This window comes from Alosa alosa, chromosome 19 (assembly GCF_017589495.1).
Source record: "Alosa alosa isolate M-15738 ecotype Scorff River chromosome 19, AALO_Geno_1.1, whole genome shotgun sequence".
In the NCBI taxonomy this organism is placed as follows: Eukaryota; Metazoa; Chordata; class Actinopteri; order Clupeiformes; family Clupeidae; genus Alosa; species Alosa alosa.
In genome coordinates, this window is record NC_063207.1 from 26,487,627 (window position 1) to 26,508,172 (window position 20,546).

Consider the following 20,546-nt stretch of genomic DNA (forward strand, 5'->3'; position numbering starts at 1 on the left):
CTCATGGAGTTAGACATTAGTAAACTGAAAGAGATATTGTGTCAGATTTGCAGCACATCTGAAGGTGTAAGTATTTGCCTGTTTGAGAATGTATGATGAACTGTAGTATGGTCAACTGTTGTTGTTTTTAAATGTACTCTATAAATACATTGACATTGACATCTTTTCTGCCTTTCGTGTCCAGTGAACTACGACGTCTCCACGGCAAAGAACCTGCTGCTATTGGCCGCCTCACAGGAGGAGCAGCAGAAGTGGGTCAGCCGGCTGGTCAAAAAGATCCCCAAGAAGCCCCTGGCGACGGACCCGTCCCACCGTTCCTCACCCCGGGCCCCCGCCAAAGTGCTGGCCAGCCAGTCGATGAGGAGACCCAGTCGACAGCTGCCCCCCAGCAAGCCCAGGTGAGCAATCGGTCTTGGAGTCTGTGGGATCAGCTAGCAAATGACCAATGCTAACCATCACAGTTCATTTAAATGACAACTGAGGCCAACCAGATGCTGTCCAACTAGCACCTGTCTTTTTCAGTGAAGAATTGCCTCCATGTGTCTGACTCTATGCTAGCTTAATAAAATAGCTAGCATGCTAATATGGTAGCTTGCTAGTTGTTTTCAAAGAGATAGACATAGACTGTAATTGTAGCAGGTTATGGATTGGAGTGCTAGTATGTGTGACATGCAGGGCCGTGACCAAGGAGCCAGCCGAGCCCCCAACACTGGGGGAGAAGACCAGCCTCATCCGCCACAAGGGTCACGAGTTCCTCCCCACGCTCTACCACTTTCCCACCAACTGCGAGGCCTGCACCAAGCCCCTGTGGAACATGTTCAAGCCGCCTGTAGCCCTGGAGTGCCAACGCTGCAACATCAAGTGCCACAGACAACATATGGATAGGAAAGAGGAGGTCTTGAAACCCTGTGCTCCAGGCAGAATCGAATCACAGACCGAGCCTGGCTAAAGTGTTTGTTTTTATAGACTATCCAACACTGCTAGAATCTATCCGCCTGGTGATCATCACAAAGCTTGTGGTCTATACTTGACACTAAAAAGAGGGTTGACTTCAGGGCCCTGGGCAAGCTTGATGACTTGAGTATGAGCAAAGGACATGGGGCTTGGAGCTGAAAACTAAGTCATTTGAAGGGTGCACCCATGATTGATCCTTCAGAGGAATCTCTTCCTTCCATCCATCTCCAAGGAACTACCTCACAACAGTGATGAACATTGACTCACTCAAGACATTTAATCATCTCCTACAAATAAGTAGATCTAATTTCAACCAATTTAAAATGAATCTACCAACCAATCTCCGTTATCATGCTGTCTAATATAGCTAATATCTATAAATGATATGTTTTAAGGTGATCTGGAACTGGCAGAAGGTGCACTCCTTCAATACAGCACCATAATAACATATTGCTGTAGGCTTTAGGCTGCTGATATGAAGGGGTAACCTGATTCGGGCACTTTATGAAGGGTCTTGTGTCCACTCCCACCTTCTCCCCTTGCAGATGGCTGGATGAGGGTCTTCAGGACTGGCATTGGGCTCTGGATGATGTGGAGGATGTTGATGATTTTGTTGACAGTGCATTTGATTTCTGAGGAGCCCGTAGGCTTGTAATCAGGGTAAAGGCTCTCTAACAGTGTTTGTGTGTCGTGTGTGCTGTGGGTTTGCTTAGCATGCTGGTTGGCTTACATTGGAGTGGAGAACTACCTCTTTCAACCAGATCTTTCAATGAATGACCCAGGTCATTGCATTGCAAGGAAATTTAATAAAATATCTCTTAAGTACTGACACTCCTTGCCAGACTGGTGAGTATTGTTGTCAGTTGATGATGAGTGTTGGCATCTATTTGCACTCCTTTCCATCCTTGTGAGCTATCTGACTTGTGTGGTATCTCTACACTGTTTTCTTAGTCTTTGTGTGCCTTGTGTTGTTGTGGTATTTACCGACCTGTTGTTAAAGATAAGGTGTCTCTGTCTCTGGGTGCCCCCTATACATGGGTTTCACCAATTTAGTTCTGTTCTGGAGAGACAGGCAAGACCATATACAACGGGAAAGAAGTTAGATTGCCTCAACGGTTCTTCACTTTCAGTTAGAGCACTACAATGGTAAAATGTCCAAATCAAGTGAAGTATGGGATTGACTGGGAGACACAGGAGACATGCTTTGGAGAGATTAGCCTTTGGTCAGACTCAGGGCTGGAGAGCAGAGACAGTGGCCTTTCCTTCCTTTCTCTGACGTCACTGACCTTTTTCACCCCAGCCCACCTAGAGCGGATGCTACCAAGATGGGGCAAGACATCGCCTTCAGTGGCCAGCCCAACAACTCATGACTGCCTTAGTTCATTTGCTTTGTTTTGTTTACAAGAAATATGTATCTACAACACAGTATTTTTATGTTAAAATGACAGTATGTTCCTTGTCCAATGTTTTGTATTGATTTATTTCACAATAAAACATGACTTTGACTTGTGGAAAAAAGTGCAATGACTTACGACTGAAGTTGGGTGCATGACCTATTGGGTGGTGTATGTATTAGAGCTTGCTATGTAGTTCTGTCTACTTAGATGCTTAGATGTGTTTGGGTAGAAGTTGAATACTGTGTTGGTAAAGGAAACTAACCCCATCTTTCTCTTGTCTTTTCTTCCTTCTCTCTGTTTTTCTCTCCCTCTGTAGTTAACCTCACTTGGGATTGTGGTGAAACTACATGGTGATTTTGGTGTTTCCTCTTTTTTCCACCATCATGAACGCTGAAAGATGTAGTAAGACAGAAAAAAAATGCAAAACTGCTTTTTTTCTAACAAGCTGTTGTAGAGGGACCTCTTCTCCTCGCTGGGCATGCAGAGCTTTTTGCTTCCTCATTGAGCACCTGTTGGCCCGCAAGACGTCATTATTTTCGGGCTGCCATTTTCCAGCACGCACTCCCATTGCTTCAAAGTAGTTGAGCTGAGAAATGGTAGCTTGGATGCAAAGGGTTTGCTGAAAGCTGTGGCCCATCTGCTGGTGTAGAGACTGTATCCCATGGATGAGAGCAGGACTTTCATGGAGCTTCTCCCAACCAACTTGCCAGTGATCGATCAAGGAGTTCCAAAGCACTTAAACCTGGATTATGTCCTGGGGGAAATCACCAAAGGAACCCAAAGAGGGACCATAAGCATCAGGGACTAGGAAATGACCCCCATGACCAGTCACCAGGAGGCTCTGCTCAAGGAAGTGTGGTTCTCTTAAGAACATTATTGGTACCTAACACTACACCACCCCAGCACTACAGACACATGATGTGGATGCAAGGTCACCTCGTAGGTTTATTGTTGTTGTACTAAACACAGATTTTTTTTAAAAATGTCATTCAGGGCTTTGGTAGTTCACTATAGACACTAGTTATTGAAAGTAACACTCTTAAGTCTGGATTGCGGAGTGCCAGTATTGACCTCATGCTCACCCTTATAGTAATGCCTTAAATGTATGCATCACAGATCATTCCGGAAGGGCAATGTTTACGGCACACGTTTTAAACGCAGTCAGTGCACCACAGAGCATTTTCTGCTGCTGTATTCTTTTTGTTGAATGTATACCTTAGAGGAAGGACATCTGTGTGTTGTACAAAAAAAAGAAATATGGAAATGCTGTACGTTTCACAGTACGTGAAGAACTCCCATAGCGACTCATGTCGAGTCTTTGTTGGTTGAAAAATCCTCTGTGTAAGCTAGCATGTGTGCGATTTGATGCTGTGGGTTTAAGGAAGTAACGTGGCTTTGTATTCGGGGTAGTTCACTCCCATATATGAATGTGCTCTTATATTATTCTTAAGAGAGGGAAAGAGAGATCAAAAGTATGAAGTTTTTCAAAAGATATATATTTACATATTTTTTATTTTTTACAGGGAGAAGATATACAAATTGTTTGTATGTAACCCAAATTGCTTAAGAATATTTCACTGCAGATATGAGAGAAGGCTGATTTTGTTTTTTATGTTAGTCCATGTCAGCTGATGGTGTGACTACCTTCCAGTTTGTTGGGAGTACTGTAGTGATGTGCTGTGAACTTTTCCCCTCAAGTCCCTATTGAGTTTGGATGAAGCATGATCTATATAAATATACACAGTATATTTTAAGATGGCATCATACAGAACACCTTGTATTATTTATACTGGCCTGTGCGCTACGTCCAGATTGCATGTTTTATATTGCTACGTTGAACCGAACGATAACCTGTTTGACAATAAAACAAAACTGTCTTTAACTGTTGAGCTTTACAGATTTTGAAATAACAAAACATTTGTATTGTTCTTTTGTAAAGTCATGTGTTCTTGCTTTACACAGAGCCTATTTAAGCGTCCTGTGGAGCAAAAGGAGAAACGACTATGGGACTGTAGATGCTTTTTATTGAGGTATTTATTGCAGGTGATCTACAATGTTCACTATGAAAAGACAAACTAATTAAATAGCAAAAGTATTCATTTACAAAGTTATTTCAATCCCAACACTGTAGACATACCAGTTTGCTTAAGTACCTGAACGCCTGAAAGTTTCCCTGGACTGATACAAACCAGGGAAGAAGAAAACTAAGAACACATTTTGTGTTTCACAGTTTGAGAAAGTATTTTATAAAACCTCAGGAATGTAATGGAAGTGTGTGCACATCTGACCTAATCAATATGACTTAGAGGAGCAAACAATAACTCTTTAAGTACTGCTACAAGACAGAGTTTGAGATTAAGGGAATGTTTTACAAAGGTTTGTGGTCATACATACAATATTTGATATGTAACTGTTTGTTAAATATAGTTCCAACTTTCTACAAATACTGTACGAAATTGTGAAAGATTATTTTGAAAAACAACACATATTGTTGCATAGTTATTGCACTTAGAAAAAAAGTTTTGGTAAATCATTTAGACCCATTTAACCAATACATTAAATAGCATCATAATCGTCCAATAATACTTCAGAGCTGAAATTGTAATGTCATCAGTTTTCCAGAGTAAACTATTAGCTTAATCCACGTTTAGAATGTTAACCAGAACAGCATCTGATTATTTTTCCAGTGTGTAAATTCCTGACCTTTTACTTTAGGTAGGGGGTATTTGACATGACCTGAGCCGAGGCCTGGGGTTGAGAGTGATGCAGTCCCTGCTGCCATGCACTGTAAACTCGACGCCTCAGTCTTGCTTCTTGGAGCCCTTGGGCCTGTAGTACAATACTGTCGCCAGGACCCAAATGTTCAGAAGTGTCATCACGATAAACCTGATGAGAACTTTTGACAGGAAGGCAGAGCTATGTAAGTTCCCAGGAATATGCAGGCAATCAAGAGAACCAAAAGAAGACACTCCAAACTAAAATAAACTAAAATGATTCACTTAAAGGATAAAGTCTAATACTATAAATGCTCAAATATGAACACTCACCCTGAGTATCTCCAGTTGTCACAAGTGTGGTGAAAATCCTTGCTGGAAAAGATGCAACAACAAACATGTGAACAGTCATCATACGGCATGTTCATTCTGAATAGGATCACTAAAGGATCCCCTTAACCTCAGCCCATTATTAACAAAACCACAGGCAAGGAGTGTACATGCAGTTACTCTAAGCATAGTAAACTGCATAAATATTTTAGTAAAAGTTAACGTCAAACTAAATAATTGCTATATAACACAGACTGGTGGCGTGTGTGTATGAGAGAGGGAGAGAGAGAGGGCACTGAAGAGACCTCAGTATAGTCTTACCCATGCAGGTGTAGGTTGCCATGGCCCAGGTGAGGGTGCTGACCTGACCTGAGTCTTTGGACGCCCACAGACACTGGAGCTGAGCAAACTTGCTGCCAGCGCTGATAAAAGTGCACAGGCTCTGATGGTGAGAGGCCACAGACAGAGGACAAGCAGAGTACAGTTTGAGCCAGCAGAAAATAAAGGGTGAGCTACACCTCAGTAGTCATTGTGTAATAAATGGGGTAGTAAAACTTTGCGTGGTAAGAGGCCTCATATATAGATTGGGTCTGGTGCAGACCTAACAGACTATAACCTCCAGTAACATCTGTTTTGTCAAGCACAGTTTATGGGTTATAAACAGAGGAATGGAAATCTGAAAGGTTATGTGGAGGAACATTTTTCTTTGAGGTTGCTGAAGGTTGACGTTTCACGGTTACACCAAACAAATTCTAGACGAGGCCTTGTTGCAATTCAGTACAAAAAGCACAAGAAATGTGGTGATACATTTCATCAACGCATAGCAAACAAACTGTATACAGATTTCTCTTCCAGAGTTTCCACTGTAAACTCAGACTTTAGCTGACAGTGAAATAAAATGTCCTTGAGAACAGCATGTACTCACCATAGCAAGATCAATAACCCACTTCTGCACAATCAGAAGGTGCCAGGTGCCCACAAACCTGTTCAACTCAAGTCAAGGGGCAGCACAGAACAAGAAAATCAAAACCTAGCATGCAGTTGTTCATGTGTCTCTGCTTGGGTTGTAAATGTAACCTGATACTTTTGTGATCAATGGGTATGTTAAACTTAAAATCAATACTGTTTAAACAGTTATTTTATTCAACTTGTTGACTCATGAGTGATTTGCTCATAAAATGCATGCCCCCTGTTGTCTGGCCTTATCAACATACTGTATGGACCCTGAGGTAGACAACATTCGGAGCGCTGAGATACTATATCTCTTGTTGTAGAACATGAGAGGGGATCATTGCACAATGTGAGTGTAGGTCAAAAACGTTGCGGAGTAAGGATACACAAGTGCATATAGCAGTCCTTGCTTCAGGTTACCATTGTAATGGAGAATCAGCAGCAACAGCATCACATCTTAGGGAGAGAGAGAAGCGGAGATCTGATAGTTGTAGTTGTGTGGCACACAGGACACACATGGCACTGTGACAGTGAGGTCATCGTGCAGTCCAGCTTTGAACCAGGGTCCGGCTGCATCACACATACTTATGTGGGTTCATCAGAATGACTAGCTAGATTTTGCATTAGTTAAAGTAGGTCTGGGGCAACAGGCCTCTGATTAACTATACTCCGCTGATTAACTGTGTTTCTGGAAAAATGCTTAGTTAGACTATGCTTTGGGAACATGCGTCAAATATTACTTGATGTTATGGTCCTGAACATGACCAAGGTTATGGTGGTGAACTCACCTTGGGCAATCAGAATGGGATACTCCAGGTAGGTAGGAGGTGGGTAATCATAGTACATTTGGTAGCGGACAAACACAATGAACCTTGAAAAACAATGAACAATGCCAAGGTTAAGCAAAACAAGTCCAGTGAGCAAGCGTTGCTTAGATTTTGTTTGTGTAGAGAGGCGTGTTCATTCCAGTTTCACAACTGATAGCAGAGAAGATATACAATGACTAACAATTGTTATGCAACGAACCACCCAAAAACATTATGTAGGCTACTAATATGAATGACCCATAGTAATCCGATTGAAAGGAGTTAAATGGAGCGTTGATTTTATAGTAGCATTGAAGATGGCGGAAAACAACTCTCCCTTTCTGTATTTGGGCAGAGTAGCCTATACATTCTGCCCCAATTAAAACACAGCAGGGCGATGCCAGACAGTGTCTGTCTATTCAGTGAGAAGACAAACTGTGATACAACTGTCTCATGAGGGATTACTGCTACAAGACAGACCATTATGACTTATACTTATTCGTAATATGCCCTTTGTAAGGGCGTGGACCAATACATCCCTCCCAATTCATCTGTAAGAGTATGAAAGCACTGATTTGCACGAGACCTAGAAGTAGCCTATGTGTGTTGAAGATGATGGTTATAAACCCAATGGCCGCAACATTCGTAATGAATATCCAGATGCTACAGCCAACAACCTAACGTAAGCATATCACAGCAACTATGGTGCGTCTGCCATCTCGCTATAGGCTACCAGAAAGTTTATGTAGTGAAATGTCTAGGGAAGACGCTTCGGGAATTTAAGTGTTTGTTTTAAATCGCTGACTAACGTTAATTCGACATAAATGACCGCCATTTCCATTCTAAATCAGGAAGATGCTTCTGCAACGCATCTGGAACACTCTGATGACAATGGAATCGAAATAATCACTGATCTTAAAATAATTGTTTTGAGATCAGTGAATGTAACATTCAGTTAGGCTTTAACATAGTAGCCTAATTCTGTTTTATTTTTTTGTAGCTATCTATTTCATCACAAAGCTACATTGTAGCCTATGGTCTTACCCGGTAAGTTCCAAGAGCAAACTGTTCAAGCTCACACCGGTGGTTGATTTCGCTCTCATCAGCACAAATATTTGTGGAAACTTGAGAACCATGCACAGGACTAGTGTGCTAAAGTTCGCGAAATGCAATAGCGTATCGTCCTCCATCGTGTGAGATGGTGATGCGTGGACCTCTTGGTTAACCCCGACTGAAATTTTGGCACAGATGAAAGACGATAACCGTCCAAATTTGGACAACAGCGCACTTCCGCACACATCACCCAAACTATTTCTGACCCTGCGTGGCATCCGTAGTTTCTTTTTTAAAATGTGCTTTTAATGTCAATGTGCTGCAGCAGCTTTGCAGTCACAAATCTGATGCCTATTAGTAACTGAAGTGATAATTAATATTTAAATAATTATGTCTTAATTATTTAAGACATTAACAAAATCTATTAAATTAAAATAACGCAATAGTTTACAATGTAATCATAGTAGCCTATGCCCTATGCAATAACAAAACAGCCCAGTAAACGTTTCTGTAAAGCATACAATAACTTTATTTATAATTTACAGAGCATGAACAAAACAAAACATTGCTTTGGCATTATGCTGTTATCAATTTGGACAGTAGGAGCCTACCAACAATCGCTAGGAGTAGCCGAATTTAAACAAATCAATGAAATGAAAAGACGTACATCAGTTACAGAAAAAAACATCACTGAGTAAATATATAAAACGTTCAGCCTAGTCCTACATAAAATCTGTCATGCATGTGCTTTCAGTTTAAGCCACCTAACCTGCAGCCTGTGCACAAGGGAAATGGCGCACACTGTCAATCTTCAGGCTGCGTAGCCTAATATAAATTCAGGGACGTCGTCGATGAATTCATCATAATGTGCGAGTTAAAAGTTTCAGCAGGGCTGCATTTCTGGACCCTGCTTCGTTTTGCCATGAGTGCCGGTCAGTATTAGCAATTTGTCCATCCGAATGAGTTCCTTGCCGAGCTCCGTGCGCAAGCGACTCCCAAACATTTGGTTTGTGGTGTTGGGCAGACAATCCGAGTACACAGGCACATAGCTGGGGAGGGTAGACTGTGTCCTCGGGCGACCCTGCAAGCATGGGTGCACTTACTTAAGGCACTAACACTTTTTTGATGGCGGAACATTCATAACCAAAAATGTAGTTTGTTGTGTGAATAGGGACAAGCAGTATGTTATATATTGGCAAAAGGACAACAGGGCAAAACAGAAATGATTGACATCTAACACCAGAGAAATAATGCATATTTGGTCAAGTCAATTGGTTTTAAACATTGAACATAATGTAGGCCTATCTGGCACATATTAACTGCCTTACCAGCTGGTCAAAGTTCTTGAGAAAGCTCCAGTTCTTTTCCCTAAAGAGAGATATTTGGTTAGGCATTATGAGTCATGTATTTGAAATGTTAGGCATAAAAAACAACTTCATTCAACTAGCTACTGCCCTACTGTGGTAGTCTATTTAAAATGCATGTTAATCTCATAATTTGGAAAGGATTATTGGATGAATGGGAGAGGGTTTTGTGTACAGTATCCACGGCTAACTGAAAGAATAGGCGACTTCATCCGTGTAAACGAAACTACAGAACTCCTATAGTAAACTATACCATCCGGGGGGCATTCGGTCAAATGCAATCCACTCCTATCAAATATCGGTTGAACAACGGATCGTTTAACTGGCATCCGCGCTGAGGAGAAAACAAGGGCACTTATGTATATTTTAAGCAGTTGTACAAGAGAGAGTGATCTAAAAGTAACGAATAATCTCATTACCACTCTTTCACCCCCATCCTCTCCGCGCGCATATATTCTCGCCATATTTGATCCTGTTTGACCGGGTCTCGAGTGTCAGAGTCTTGTGCCGGTGTCTCAACGCCTCCGGTGTTTCGTGTCCTATCCGGTTGGTGTCTGTATATAGACACAGATGACTGTGATGTTAAAGCAACGCTGGGTCGCTCCACTAACCGGTATCCAGCTGAAGTTGCGCGCCTTAAGTTGCCTTTCCTATCCATCTTTAGAAAACGCTCACAAATGTTTTGATTTTGATAAATCCATTGGTACTTTCTCTAATAAAACTGTTGTAAACGCCTTTTAATTTGTGGTAGGCAAAACCCACGACGTGCTGGGCGACATTCCCACGGGCGGAAGGGTGACACAATACCAATCAGTACACAAGTGCCTCTGGCGCTCCCCGGCGAGCCACACAGGGCTCCACTCACTTGTTTGTGGGCTTGGTCTCCCTTAGAAACAGCCGGGATATGCGGCGGTACCCACAGACCATTGTTGATTTACGGGAGGCGACACATCCGCTGGGCTCAAAGGACTTGTCTAGCTTTTGTTGAGAGAAAGTTTCTGGGGGAATATTGAATAGCATTCATGCACGAAAATAAGAATAAAAACTTGCTAGATTAGCCTTTATCAATTTATTAGATCTGGATTTATTTCAAACACCTGCACTCTAAGTTTTGATATGTAGAAGACATAGAAGTAGGCTACTGAGAAGTAGAAATATACAATTAGCAAATTGGCTGAATACTGAATATTACATGTTATCTGCACTGATTCCATTTCTTCAGTTTACTCGAGTTTGACATTTGCATTACTAATCACTATAAATTCGTTTTTTCTTTGATTCACTAGATGGCAGTATTTACTAATATATCCGGATTGAGAACCATAAAGATGGACAAAAGCTTAGTGCATGTTTGTAAAAGTGATGAAATACAACCTGAATTATCTTATTGTCACAGCCTTTCACTTTGTGAAATCAGATGTGTCCTTCAAGTTAAGGTCTGTTGGCTATTTGCTCTTTGAATTCAGAGTCTATCAAGCAAAGGTGTACACACACACACACAAACAAACAAACAAACAAACAAACATACACACACAAACACGTGTCTGATATATGTTACATTGCAGTCATTCAGTAAAGTTGGTTGGTTGGCAGATGGCTGAGAGGAAGTCTGATTCATTCCTTAGGGACTGCATTACACAGAGAGACCCTACATGTATTCAGTAGCTTTCCCAGGATGACCTCTACTAAACTGTATTTGTCACCTAGATTGTCCCCTACCATTATGATGGTGCAGCTAAGGGCATGTCGTAGAGTGTGTTTATGAGAAATCTATAGCCACAGCTGGTTTTATAGGTCAGTAATGTGCGCTTTAAAGTGAGGTGGAAATAAGGCATTAAACCATTTGTCTGCACTGGCAATTGTAAGAATGAGGATCAATGAACTGAAAAACCTATTAGAAGTATTGCCTGCACAGGTGTACCATATTGTATTTTCATTTGCTTTCTCCACATCAGAAAGACTACATCATATTTTAAGTTAACGATCTGACTGACTCATGGTCATGTAAACTGTATAAGGTGCCAAGATATGTGGTCTGTGAACAGAGAGAGTTCAGCTAGTCAATGAGTAGCAACTCATTTCACATGCATAAAGGAATTGGATCGAAGTATACAACCCATGAAGTTTCTCATGTAGGCTACATCACATCATGCAGGGTAGTGGATATGGGTAGTTTCACAGTCAGGGGTAGTGCTTGGCATTATGTGTACATGTGTATGTTAAAATATGTGGTTATGATATATATATATATATATATATATATATATATATATATATATATATATATATATATATATATATATATATTTTTTTTTTTTTTTTTTTTCAGATTTCCTTCAACACACCTTTACCATTGCAAGTATACGTATCCAAGAATTGTCAATGGCCAGTTGGCATGAAACATTTTTTTATCCTTCAAGGGATGTAGAGTTAACAACATAAATAATATTTCAAGGTTACATTTTTAGGACTTGTGAAACAAAGCTCTTACCCCAATTGTGAAGCTACCCATATAGACAGACAGTGCATGTTTGGTAATAGCTCATAGACATTGTTTACAGCTCTCCAAGGGGAGGGCTGTTGTTTGGGGTTGTGAAGCATCGCAAGTGCATGTGAGATGTTGACAGTTCAATCCTGTCTTGGAGTTCAGACCCATATTCTAATCACCGCTGTGACATAAATAATGCAGTAGCTGTTTGTGTCTTAAGTCCTGGCCCAATGGCCTGTCACACAAGAATGGAGCTTATCTGTTCTATGGCCATCAGTGATTTAGTCGTTAGCTTTTGTTTGTATGTGGTATCTCATAACAACGTGAACGACTCCATCTGCAATGTGTCTGTGAGGAAGGATGAAAGAACTTGCAGAAACACACTGAGTCTATGGAGACCGTGTTGAGGGTTGAGACGCTGGAATATACAAAAACTGATTCAAAAATACAGTACTCCGCATCGGTAAGATACAGTTTTGACAGTTTTTGCGCTGCTGGGAGACAGAAAATAGATAGAAAATAGTCATGTAGAGAAAATAAAATAAGCTCATGCACAGTCAAAATTGTGCTAGAATGGAGACCAACATTGAATCAAAGCAATGACAAAGACATTCCAATTGTTTTGATTTGTCACCACAACTGACACAAACACATGTTTTCATGTTTTTCTTATCAAGGTTTCAGCCTATAGCATAATACATATTCATATCTCTAAGTTAATTCTTTTCTTGTAACCTCCTCAGACATGTCCCTGTTTCATTTCCAGTTTGGTCACACTATTTTCACTTCTATCATTTCCATTACATCTCTGCCTTTGCTGTTCTTGTCAATTTGGCATTACAATATTGACTTCTCCATTCCTACTCATCTAGCAGCAATCCTCAAAGGAACTGTGGAGGAAGCTCTTTTCAGGAATCTGTATTCAGTCAATTAAGTACTCAACCAGTGAATGTAATCCCCTTTCATGACTATAAGACATTTTATCCTACTTCACTCTTTTGCAAACATCATTATTTCAAGGTGACATATCAAGCATTGTATCCTTATCTCCCCCTCCTTCTATCTCACTCGCTTTCACTAGCACTTTGCATTCTTCTGTTCCTGCATCCTTTGATGGGGCCAATGCTTGCATTGATTTAAATGGACAGAAAATCCCCATGATACTTAGTGGTCTTTCAAACTACTTTGAAAATGGCTTACTCACAGAATTCCCATTAGCATTTTTCACTATGAAAGCATTTAGGTAGACGACCACCACCACTACCACCACCACCTCCCTGTGTGCAAACCTCCACTTTTCACCACTTTGGCGCCTACCGGCCACACTTAAAGGAGAATTCCGGTGTGATATTGACCTAAAGTGTGTTGAAACATGATACCGAGTGTGAACGTATGTCTCATAGCCCATCTCGGCTTGTCCCCTGCACTCCAAAATCTGGCGCTAGTTAGCCGATGCTACCAACAGCTTTTTCAATGGTGGTGCTTCGGCATCGGGCTAGCCATCAGATTCCAAAAATAATTCCGTGGAAATGCATGGATTCCAGTTGCTGCTACTGGAAGAAACTGGAATCCATGCATTTCCACAGAATTATTTTTGGAATCTGATCCCTTATCATATCTGTTCATTCTTACTCGTCGCTCGACTTATCGTGACTAAATTCAAGATGGCTGTAAACGCTAAACTTCGTGAAGATACTGTCTGTATAAATCGTCTTGTAAGTAAACTACCAATGCTTTTTCAAAGTTCTCAATGTCTCGTTTTAAATGTCAGGGCCCTTGGAAGTCTACCAATGAAGTGTGGAGATACATTGAGCCTCGTAAATGGTGTAAAACAGTGATTTATTTGCATGGCTAGCCCGATGCCTAAGCACCACCATTGAAAAAGCTGTTGGTAGCATCGGCTAACTAGCGCCAGATTTTGGAGTGCAGGGGACAAGCCGAGATGGCCTATGAGATATACGTTCACACTCGGTATCATGTTTCAACACACTTTAGGTCAAAATCACACCGGAATTCTCCTTTAACCCTCCATCCACCTCACAAAGGGTGGAACTGATTTTCGTGTGGAAAGGGACAATGAGAAAGGGAGCAAAAAAGAGACCAGGTTTAAGTATAAGTATATATACTCTTTTGATCACGTTTCCTGACAGTTTCTCTTCTCTCAGTGGTTATAAATGAGCATGCATGTGGCTTTTGCAACTAACATCAGATGATGAAGATTTGATTTACAGTAAATAAATTAACTTAAACAGGTGCTAAATATTTTGAGACAGATGTATATCTTTAGTATGTCTATATATTATCATATATTATATATTTTCCAAATGTGTACCTTATGGAGGAACCAAGTGTATAGTAGTATAGTATATAAGTATATATACTTTTTAGATCCCGTGAGGGAAATTTGTTCTCTGCATTTAGCCCAATCGGTGAATTAGTGAAACACAAAAAGCGCACAGTGAACACACAGTGAGGTGAAGCACATACTAATCCCGGCGCAGTGAGCTGCCTGCATCAACAGAGGCGCTCGGGGAGCAGTGAGGGGTTAGGTGCCTTGCTCAAGGGCACTTCAGCCACGGGCCACTGGTCGGGGCTCGAACCGGCAACCCTCCGGTTACAAGTCCAGAGTGATAACCAGTGGGCCACGGCTGCCCCTGAAAAGTGCAAGAGTGATGGAGCCAAACTGCTGCCATGTTATTTGCTTCAGCATGTTTACTCTACCCCTCTTATAATGCACAATATAGTCATGTTTGTTCATTACAGGCATATTACAGACATTACAGTAGGCCTATGGGGTACATAACAGTGAAAACCGAGCCAGCCGAGAAGAGCTCAGAGTATTCCCTCTTGTCCAGCTTCATAATGCAAACCAATAAAATTCAAACGATAATATTACAATGAAACCGTGATCTCCCAGTAAGGAGAGCCGTCATAGTGCTTGGGTTTGTTAACATTTGTTTAGACTCCTGAGCCCAGCTGCTGCACTTGGGTGGGTGTGTGCCGTGTACAGTATTTTTTATTTACATTTTTTACTTGTGTGTGTGTAATGTGATGGGCAGCGAGATAGCCAGAGCATGATGAAACATAGGCAAGGTGATTAAAAGAGAGTGTGTACGAGGGCCTCTGTGTTTTTGGTGTGTGTGTTGTACTCCAGGAGGGCAGTAGTATAGTGTGTGTGCACGCGGCGTGTTGACCCTTGGTGTGTGTGTGTGTTGTACTCCGGGAGGGCAGTAGTATAGTGTGTGTGCTCGCGGCGTGTTGACCCCCTCAGGCTTCAGGCTCACACCTCCAGTGGTCACATGTGGACCCATGTGCTCCGATCTTTTTTGACAGCTGTCAGCCACCTCTCTGGACATCTGCCTGACAAATACACAGCACTGACCCAAGAAAACAAACAACAACAAACTACAGCTGCCTTCCATGGCTTTCATTCAGTCTCTAACTGTAAGTTTTGATACTGTAGATGTAATGAGCTCCATCATTAAGTCTCTTACCCCTACAGCAATAGTATGTTTCTCTGTTGTATTTCTGCTGATTTAATAGAATAACAGCACCATAAATACAATTAAAGATAGTCATTACAGTAAGTGCTTCCTTTAAAGAGCAGATCCATCACGGTGCAGCCAGAAATAAATGCTATTTCATACTATAGAAAGCATATTATGAAGAATCAGTATCCTTACCAACTGTAACTTTCACATCAGTGTGTATATGTAGTTGACATTAGCATATTAACTGGAATCCATTCATGTTTGGCTAAATTCCTGAGAACTGCTGAGAAGCCTCATTGATGCTGTGATTGTCTGTAATGGGGAGAGGATAGTAATTAAGAACCCTCTGAGGATTAATTAGTGTTCTGTTGAGTTTGACAAAGGCGTGAAATAATCACTGCTCCTGCGGTTAAACCTGCATGACAAAGTGTCTATTTTAGGACAAGGTCAGAAGGCTGTTGATCAATGCGGACGTTTACGTGTGCAACGCTGACTGACCACAGAGAAACATGAAAAACAAGGTCTAAAAGTGGTGCATGGTGCAGTGAAATGTTCTCCTGTCGAGGAGCCCTCTCGTGTCATCCATCATTATAGGGTAATTACAGAGCCCTTATCTCTGTGTGATGGGCCGGATAACAGCACCGCTCCAGCAAGTGCACTTTGAATGTCAGCAGCTCTGGCTTTAAATAAGTCTTGTTGCAGGCTTTTTCTACCTAAAAGGAACGTCGTGTAGCATGTAATCTGAAATGGCTGATGTGTTGGACACTGGGGCTTGTCTAGCACATACATGGACCCTGAACTACATCCCCCTACACACAGACACAGACACAGACACAGACACAGACACAGACACAGACACAGACACAGACACAGACACAGACACAGACACAGACACAGACACAGACACAGACACAGACACAGACACAGACACAGACACAGACACAGACACAGACACCTTACTTGGGAAGTCCATGTGGTCATTGAACTTCAAAAAGTTTGGAGATGAAGTGGAAGTTCCCTAAGGCTGTTCACTTCTGAACTTGCTTTTGCTTTTATGTTCATGCTTTTATGCTTTTATGAACTGATGCTTTTATGGTGAGTACTTCAGATACTTCAGAGACTTGACGACATGTCATTTTAACATATTATCCAAATGTCAGGGGAGTGAGAGATATTAATTATGTGACTTTGGATGTCTGGAGTGGCAGCTTTAAATTGTTCACAGTTCTCTCAGCATGTCAGGCAAGCAGGAGGGAAAGAAATGACATTCCAACGTGACCGGCAATGACCTCAAGAGAGCATTTATAGAACTTTTTATCTGTCTCCGTCTCTGTAAGCCGCATTGTCTTCCGCTGCGAACACACACAGTTGGCGGCTGCAGTGGCTACCGCAGTGCTTATGTAATCTGTATTATTTTTTTCCCGCCAGCGACGGCAGAGGGATGATGATGATGATGGTAATTATCCCTTCCTTGCCAGGCGATGGTGGACCTGAGTTGCCAGCCTCCACCACTTCTGCAAGGAGCATGCACATCTCGGATGGGGCACCAGCTCTTGTTTGTTTCAGGTTATTCCGACGGACAGGTGCCGTGCTGTTTTGTCCTCTCTGACTGGGCTCAGACATCTGTTCCTAAGGCCCTTTAAGTCAAAAGATTAGACTGTTATTCTCTGGGGATGGTATTCATCATGCGCTTATCCTCCCTGTGGAGTGGCATTGTTTCTGGCCTCCCGCTCCATCATATCTAGAAGAGACAGTTAATAGCTTGCATAATTGCATGCCCCTGTGTTTCCTATGTGCTTTTATGGGCCATTATTAGAGTTGATGGTGGGCCATTATTAGTTGATGGTGATTATACACTATTCTTTGACTGTGTGTGTGTGAGTGTGTGTGTGTGAGTGTGTTTGGAGGGGGTGGCTGCATGGTTAATGGATTGGATTTATTTGCATGTGATGGAGACAATGATGTCAGATGTCAAGCTCCTCATCCACTGACTTCTTGCTTGTCACCTCCGCTGAATGTGCTTTCAATTTTTGTTTTTCACCATTGCTGCCTTAGCTGTCTTGAGGCGACAGGGGGCTTCAACATACTGGTTGGTAACTAGGCAACGAAGTACCAACCAAGCTCTAAAATTAGGAAAGTAATGACGTCAAATGAGCTCAAACAAAATCAGTGGAACATTGAAAAATCATATTATAACTATAAGAAGAAAAAGTGATGGAAGAGGAAATGCAAAGGTTGTTTTTCCTTCAGGTCAGGTCTGGCAGAGAGCCAATAGTAACACTTCCATATGCTGACATACCACAGGGAGACATGTAAACATGTAGAGGCCATTGTCATGGCTAACGTCAGACAGTCGTCTCTGTTTATCACAGATGCCATTCACAGACATTTATGGCCCCCTTTAAAGCTATTGGGGGTCACCAACAGCAAGGAGTGTTCCATAGTGTCTGTAGCACTAAAAATTTTATAAAGTGGTAGTCATGACAAACATACATAAACACACCGGGGCACTGTCTTTTGACATATACAAATGTATATTGTGGGTTTACAACGCTGTAAAGAACCTAGCAAAAAATAACAAAGCCCCCCATCCCACATATACGACAATAAGTGGGGGGCCCTTAATACATCTGGGCCCAGGGGCCCGAAAGTTCATAATCCGCCCATGCATGACCAATGTGTTTGTAATTCATAATGTGAGAATTTAGATCTATATAGAAAATACATGGATATAAATGAAGCTCTGACAGAGAAAGGTTATGATCTGTGGAACTGTTTCTTTATTGTGGCATGGAGTTTATTATTTTTAATTTAATATTATTTTTTCTTTGCTTAATTTATGTTATAGGACCATATATATATATATATATATATATATATATATATATATATATATATATATATATATATATATACACACACACATCAACTACCTATACCAGTTAAAATTAATTAATGCAAATATTCAACTCATTATCTATGCACCTGTTTGAATTATTGTAACCTGTCCATTCATTCAAGATGTGATATGCATAATTAATCTTTATTAAAATCTGTGAGTTGAATCTAGCAGATTAGTCATTAATTAAGTAACTCCAAAATGCCCTCCATTTTAATTAAAGCCCTCCAAAATGCTATCTCTATTTGGAATTATCCTTGAGTAGAGTCACTGGACTGAATGGTCAGTGCCTCAAACAAAGCCTGGGCATCGTTTCAGTCCTTCTCAATTCATTGCCACTCCTTGTTCTGCATTGAAGTATATAACTTGTCGGTTAACAGTTTGGAGTTGGAGTTGTTTACTGTCCTTTGAAATAAACAAAGTTGTGCAAGCTGGCCAGCAGACTTTGTCCTTGACATGTGTCATGCTTGTGCCTTCGGGGCCGGAGGACTGGGTCTCACAAGACACTCTCTCTTTGGCTTTCTCTGCAGTTAATCCCTTTAGAGTTATCACGTCCTTGCCAGGCACAACCTCGCTCCTGCACCAAGAACCCCAGCATGAGAGAATCCCTGTGTGATGTGTGTGTGTGTGTGTGTGTGTGTGTGTGTGTGTGTGTGTGTGTGTGTGTGTGTGTGTGTGTGTGTGTGTGTGTGTGTGTGTGTGTGTGTGCGTGTGCGCGCACGCAGCGTAATCCAGGAATGAAATACACAGGAGGTGAGAACAGAGGCCTGCTTTTGATGCGCTGTGTACAGATCACACATCAGCCAGTCTTGGAGGACAACATCAGCCATGTTCCTGTCAAGGCTCTCTGTTGCGATTCATGTAAAGAGATGCATTGTGAAATAGCGCTACAAGGGAGGTTCAAAGCCATGAAGACTATTCATGAGTGTTGCGGCTCTCTTTTTTGTCAAGATACAGATTCAATCACTCTTGGCTTTTTTTACACCCATAGCAGCCTCCTTTAAAAGATCTAGTTTAGATATCTCACTTTATCCACACATTTTCTCAGAGTTTATTCTGCTTCTATCATGTGATGTTTGTTGTTTTGTTTTTGTAAGTGAGCCTCTGATCTTTCCTGTAGCTGTGTATGAGCTGAGCACATTTCCAGCTAAAATAATAGATCCTATTCTATTCTATTCTATTCTATTCTATTCTATTCTCTTCTCACTCTGCTATGGCAAATGTTACATTTCTTATGAATTTCTCAAGATATATTTTGAGAAAATATATTTTGACATTAAAACAAGAGCATGATTTACTTCAAATGAACAGATGATGAGTGCACATTTAGTAAAATTAGCTTATATGTTTTAGTTAAATGAGTGCAGGTTTTAGTAAAACCTTCTCTCGATTAAAAAAAAAAAATCTGCAATGACAGCTCCCGGGCTCCATAAGTCCATGTCTGAGGATGTTTCACATATTAATACACAAATGTTAGAAAGGGAAAAAAAATCTATTTGGTCTCCCAAAAATGCTTATGTAGCCTATACTAGGCACCATTGTCTCTTCAGCTGTTAGGTTGTACAGTATAATCCTAGTTGTTCAAAAGATAACTTTTATGTATGATGCAAGGCTTTGGCTTGAAAAGAGCTTTTTTCTGTGTTCCCCTCAGGCCTGTGTAGTCCCCCCCCTCTCTCTCCAAAAGTAGGAGAATAATGGCACTAATGGGGCTGCAGACCAGACTAAATGGCGTTGTCCTAGCAACCTCAACCTCCAACTTTTACTGTGATGCCAAGAGGGTCCCTTTCCTTTACAGACAGTTTAAAGCTAGAATTAAGGAGACAAGGGTTCGGACATGCAACACATTTAGCTAGAGGGGTTGGTAGATTACAGTGTATAGAAATGATACACAAAAGGTTATCAGAAATGATACACAAAAGGTTATCATTTTACTGTGATGCCAAGAGGGTCCCTTTCCTTTACAGATAGTTTAAAGCTAGAATTAAGGACACAAGGGTTTGGACATGCAACACATTTAGCTAGAGGGGTTGGTAGATTACAGTGTATAGAAATGATACACAAAAGGTCAGATCAGAGGACTCTGGGTTTAAAAAATAGAG

The 20,546-nt window shown here is 41.2% G+C and overlaps 3 protein-coding genes across 3 annotated transcripts in view; 1 reads left to right on the top strand and 2 right to left on the bottom strand.

The window, feature by feature from the left end:
* The window catches only part of rock2a (rho-associated, coiled-coil containing protein kinase 2a), a 35,502-nt gene extending 34,016 nt beyond the window's left edge, over window positions 1–1,486 (top strand). Inside the window, exons 31-32 of the mRNA XM_048270924.1 lie at window positions 185–398; window positions 676–1,486. Of these exons, the coding sequence (XP_048126881.1) occupies window positions 185–398; window positions 676–949 (488 nt within the window). The 3' untranslated portion in view covers window positions 950–1,486. The remainder of the gene's footprint in view (window positions 1–184; window positions 399–675) is intronic.
* A 2,461-nt stretch (window positions 1,487–3,947) lies between these two features.
* Window positions 3,948–8,455, bottom strand: slc66a3 (solute carrier family 66 member 3). The gene is made up of 7 exons (XM_048270922.1): window positions 8,197–8,455; window positions 7,135–7,217; window positions 6,733–6,802; window positions 6,321–6,378; window positions 5,717–5,837; window positions 5,399–5,440; window positions 3,948–5,247 (listed from the first exon to the last, which is right to left on the bottom strand). The coding sequence occupies exons 1-7, from the start codon at window positions 8,340–8,342 to the stop codon at window positions 5,153–5,155; spliced, it is 615 nt and encodes a 204-aa protein (XP_048126879.1). The 5' UTR covers window positions 8,343–8,455; the 3' UTR covers window positions 3,948–5,152.
* Window positions 8,456–8,757: 302 nt separating this feature from the next.
* c19h2orf50 (chromosome 19 C2orf50 homolog) lies at window positions 8,758–10,380 on the bottom strand. Its single transcript, XM_048270923.1, has 3 exons — window positions 9,989–10,380; window positions 9,534–9,573; window positions 8,758–9,286 (listed from the first exon to the last, which is right to left on the bottom strand). Exons 1-3 carry the CDS (start codon window positions 10,225–10,227, stop codon window positions 9,089–9,091), a joined length of 477 nt encoding a protein of 158 aa, XP_048126880.1. The 5' UTR covers window positions 10,228–10,380; the 3' UTR covers window positions 8,758–9,088.
* Between the last annotated feature and the right edge of the window lie 10,166 nt (window positions 10,381–20,546).

What these genes read in the sequence shown, in the direction of transcription:
- slc66a3 (XM_048270922.1), bottom strand. Translation starts at nt 8,342, where the DNA reads ATGGAGGACGATACGCTATTGCATTTCGCGAACTTTAGCACACTAGTC. An exon ending in GGGTTATTGATCTTGCTATG is followed by an intron (nt 5,838 to 6,320) that starts GTGAGTACATGC and finishes TCTCACCATCAG; the next exon opens with AGCCTGTGCACTTTTATCAG. An exon ending in GACAACTGGAGATACTCAGG is followed by an intron (nt 5,248 to 5,398) that starts GTGAGTGTTCAT and finishes TCCTGTCAAAAG; the next exon opens with TTCTCATCAGGTTTATCGTG.
- c19h2orf50 (XM_048270923.1), bottom strand. Translation starts at nt 10,227, where the DNA reads ATGGATAGGAAAGGCAACTTAAGGCGCGCAACTTCAGCTGGATACCGG. An exon ending in AGGATGGGGGTGAAAGAGTG is followed by an intron (nt 9,574 to 9,988) that starts GTAATGAGATTA and finishes ATCTCTCTTTAG; the next exon opens with GGAAAAGAACTGGAGCTTTC. An exon ending in TCAAGAACTTTGACCAGCTG is followed by an intron (nt 9,287 to 9,533) that starts GTAAGGCAGTTA and finishes CCATGCTTGCAG; the next exon opens with GGTCGCCCGAGGACACAGTC.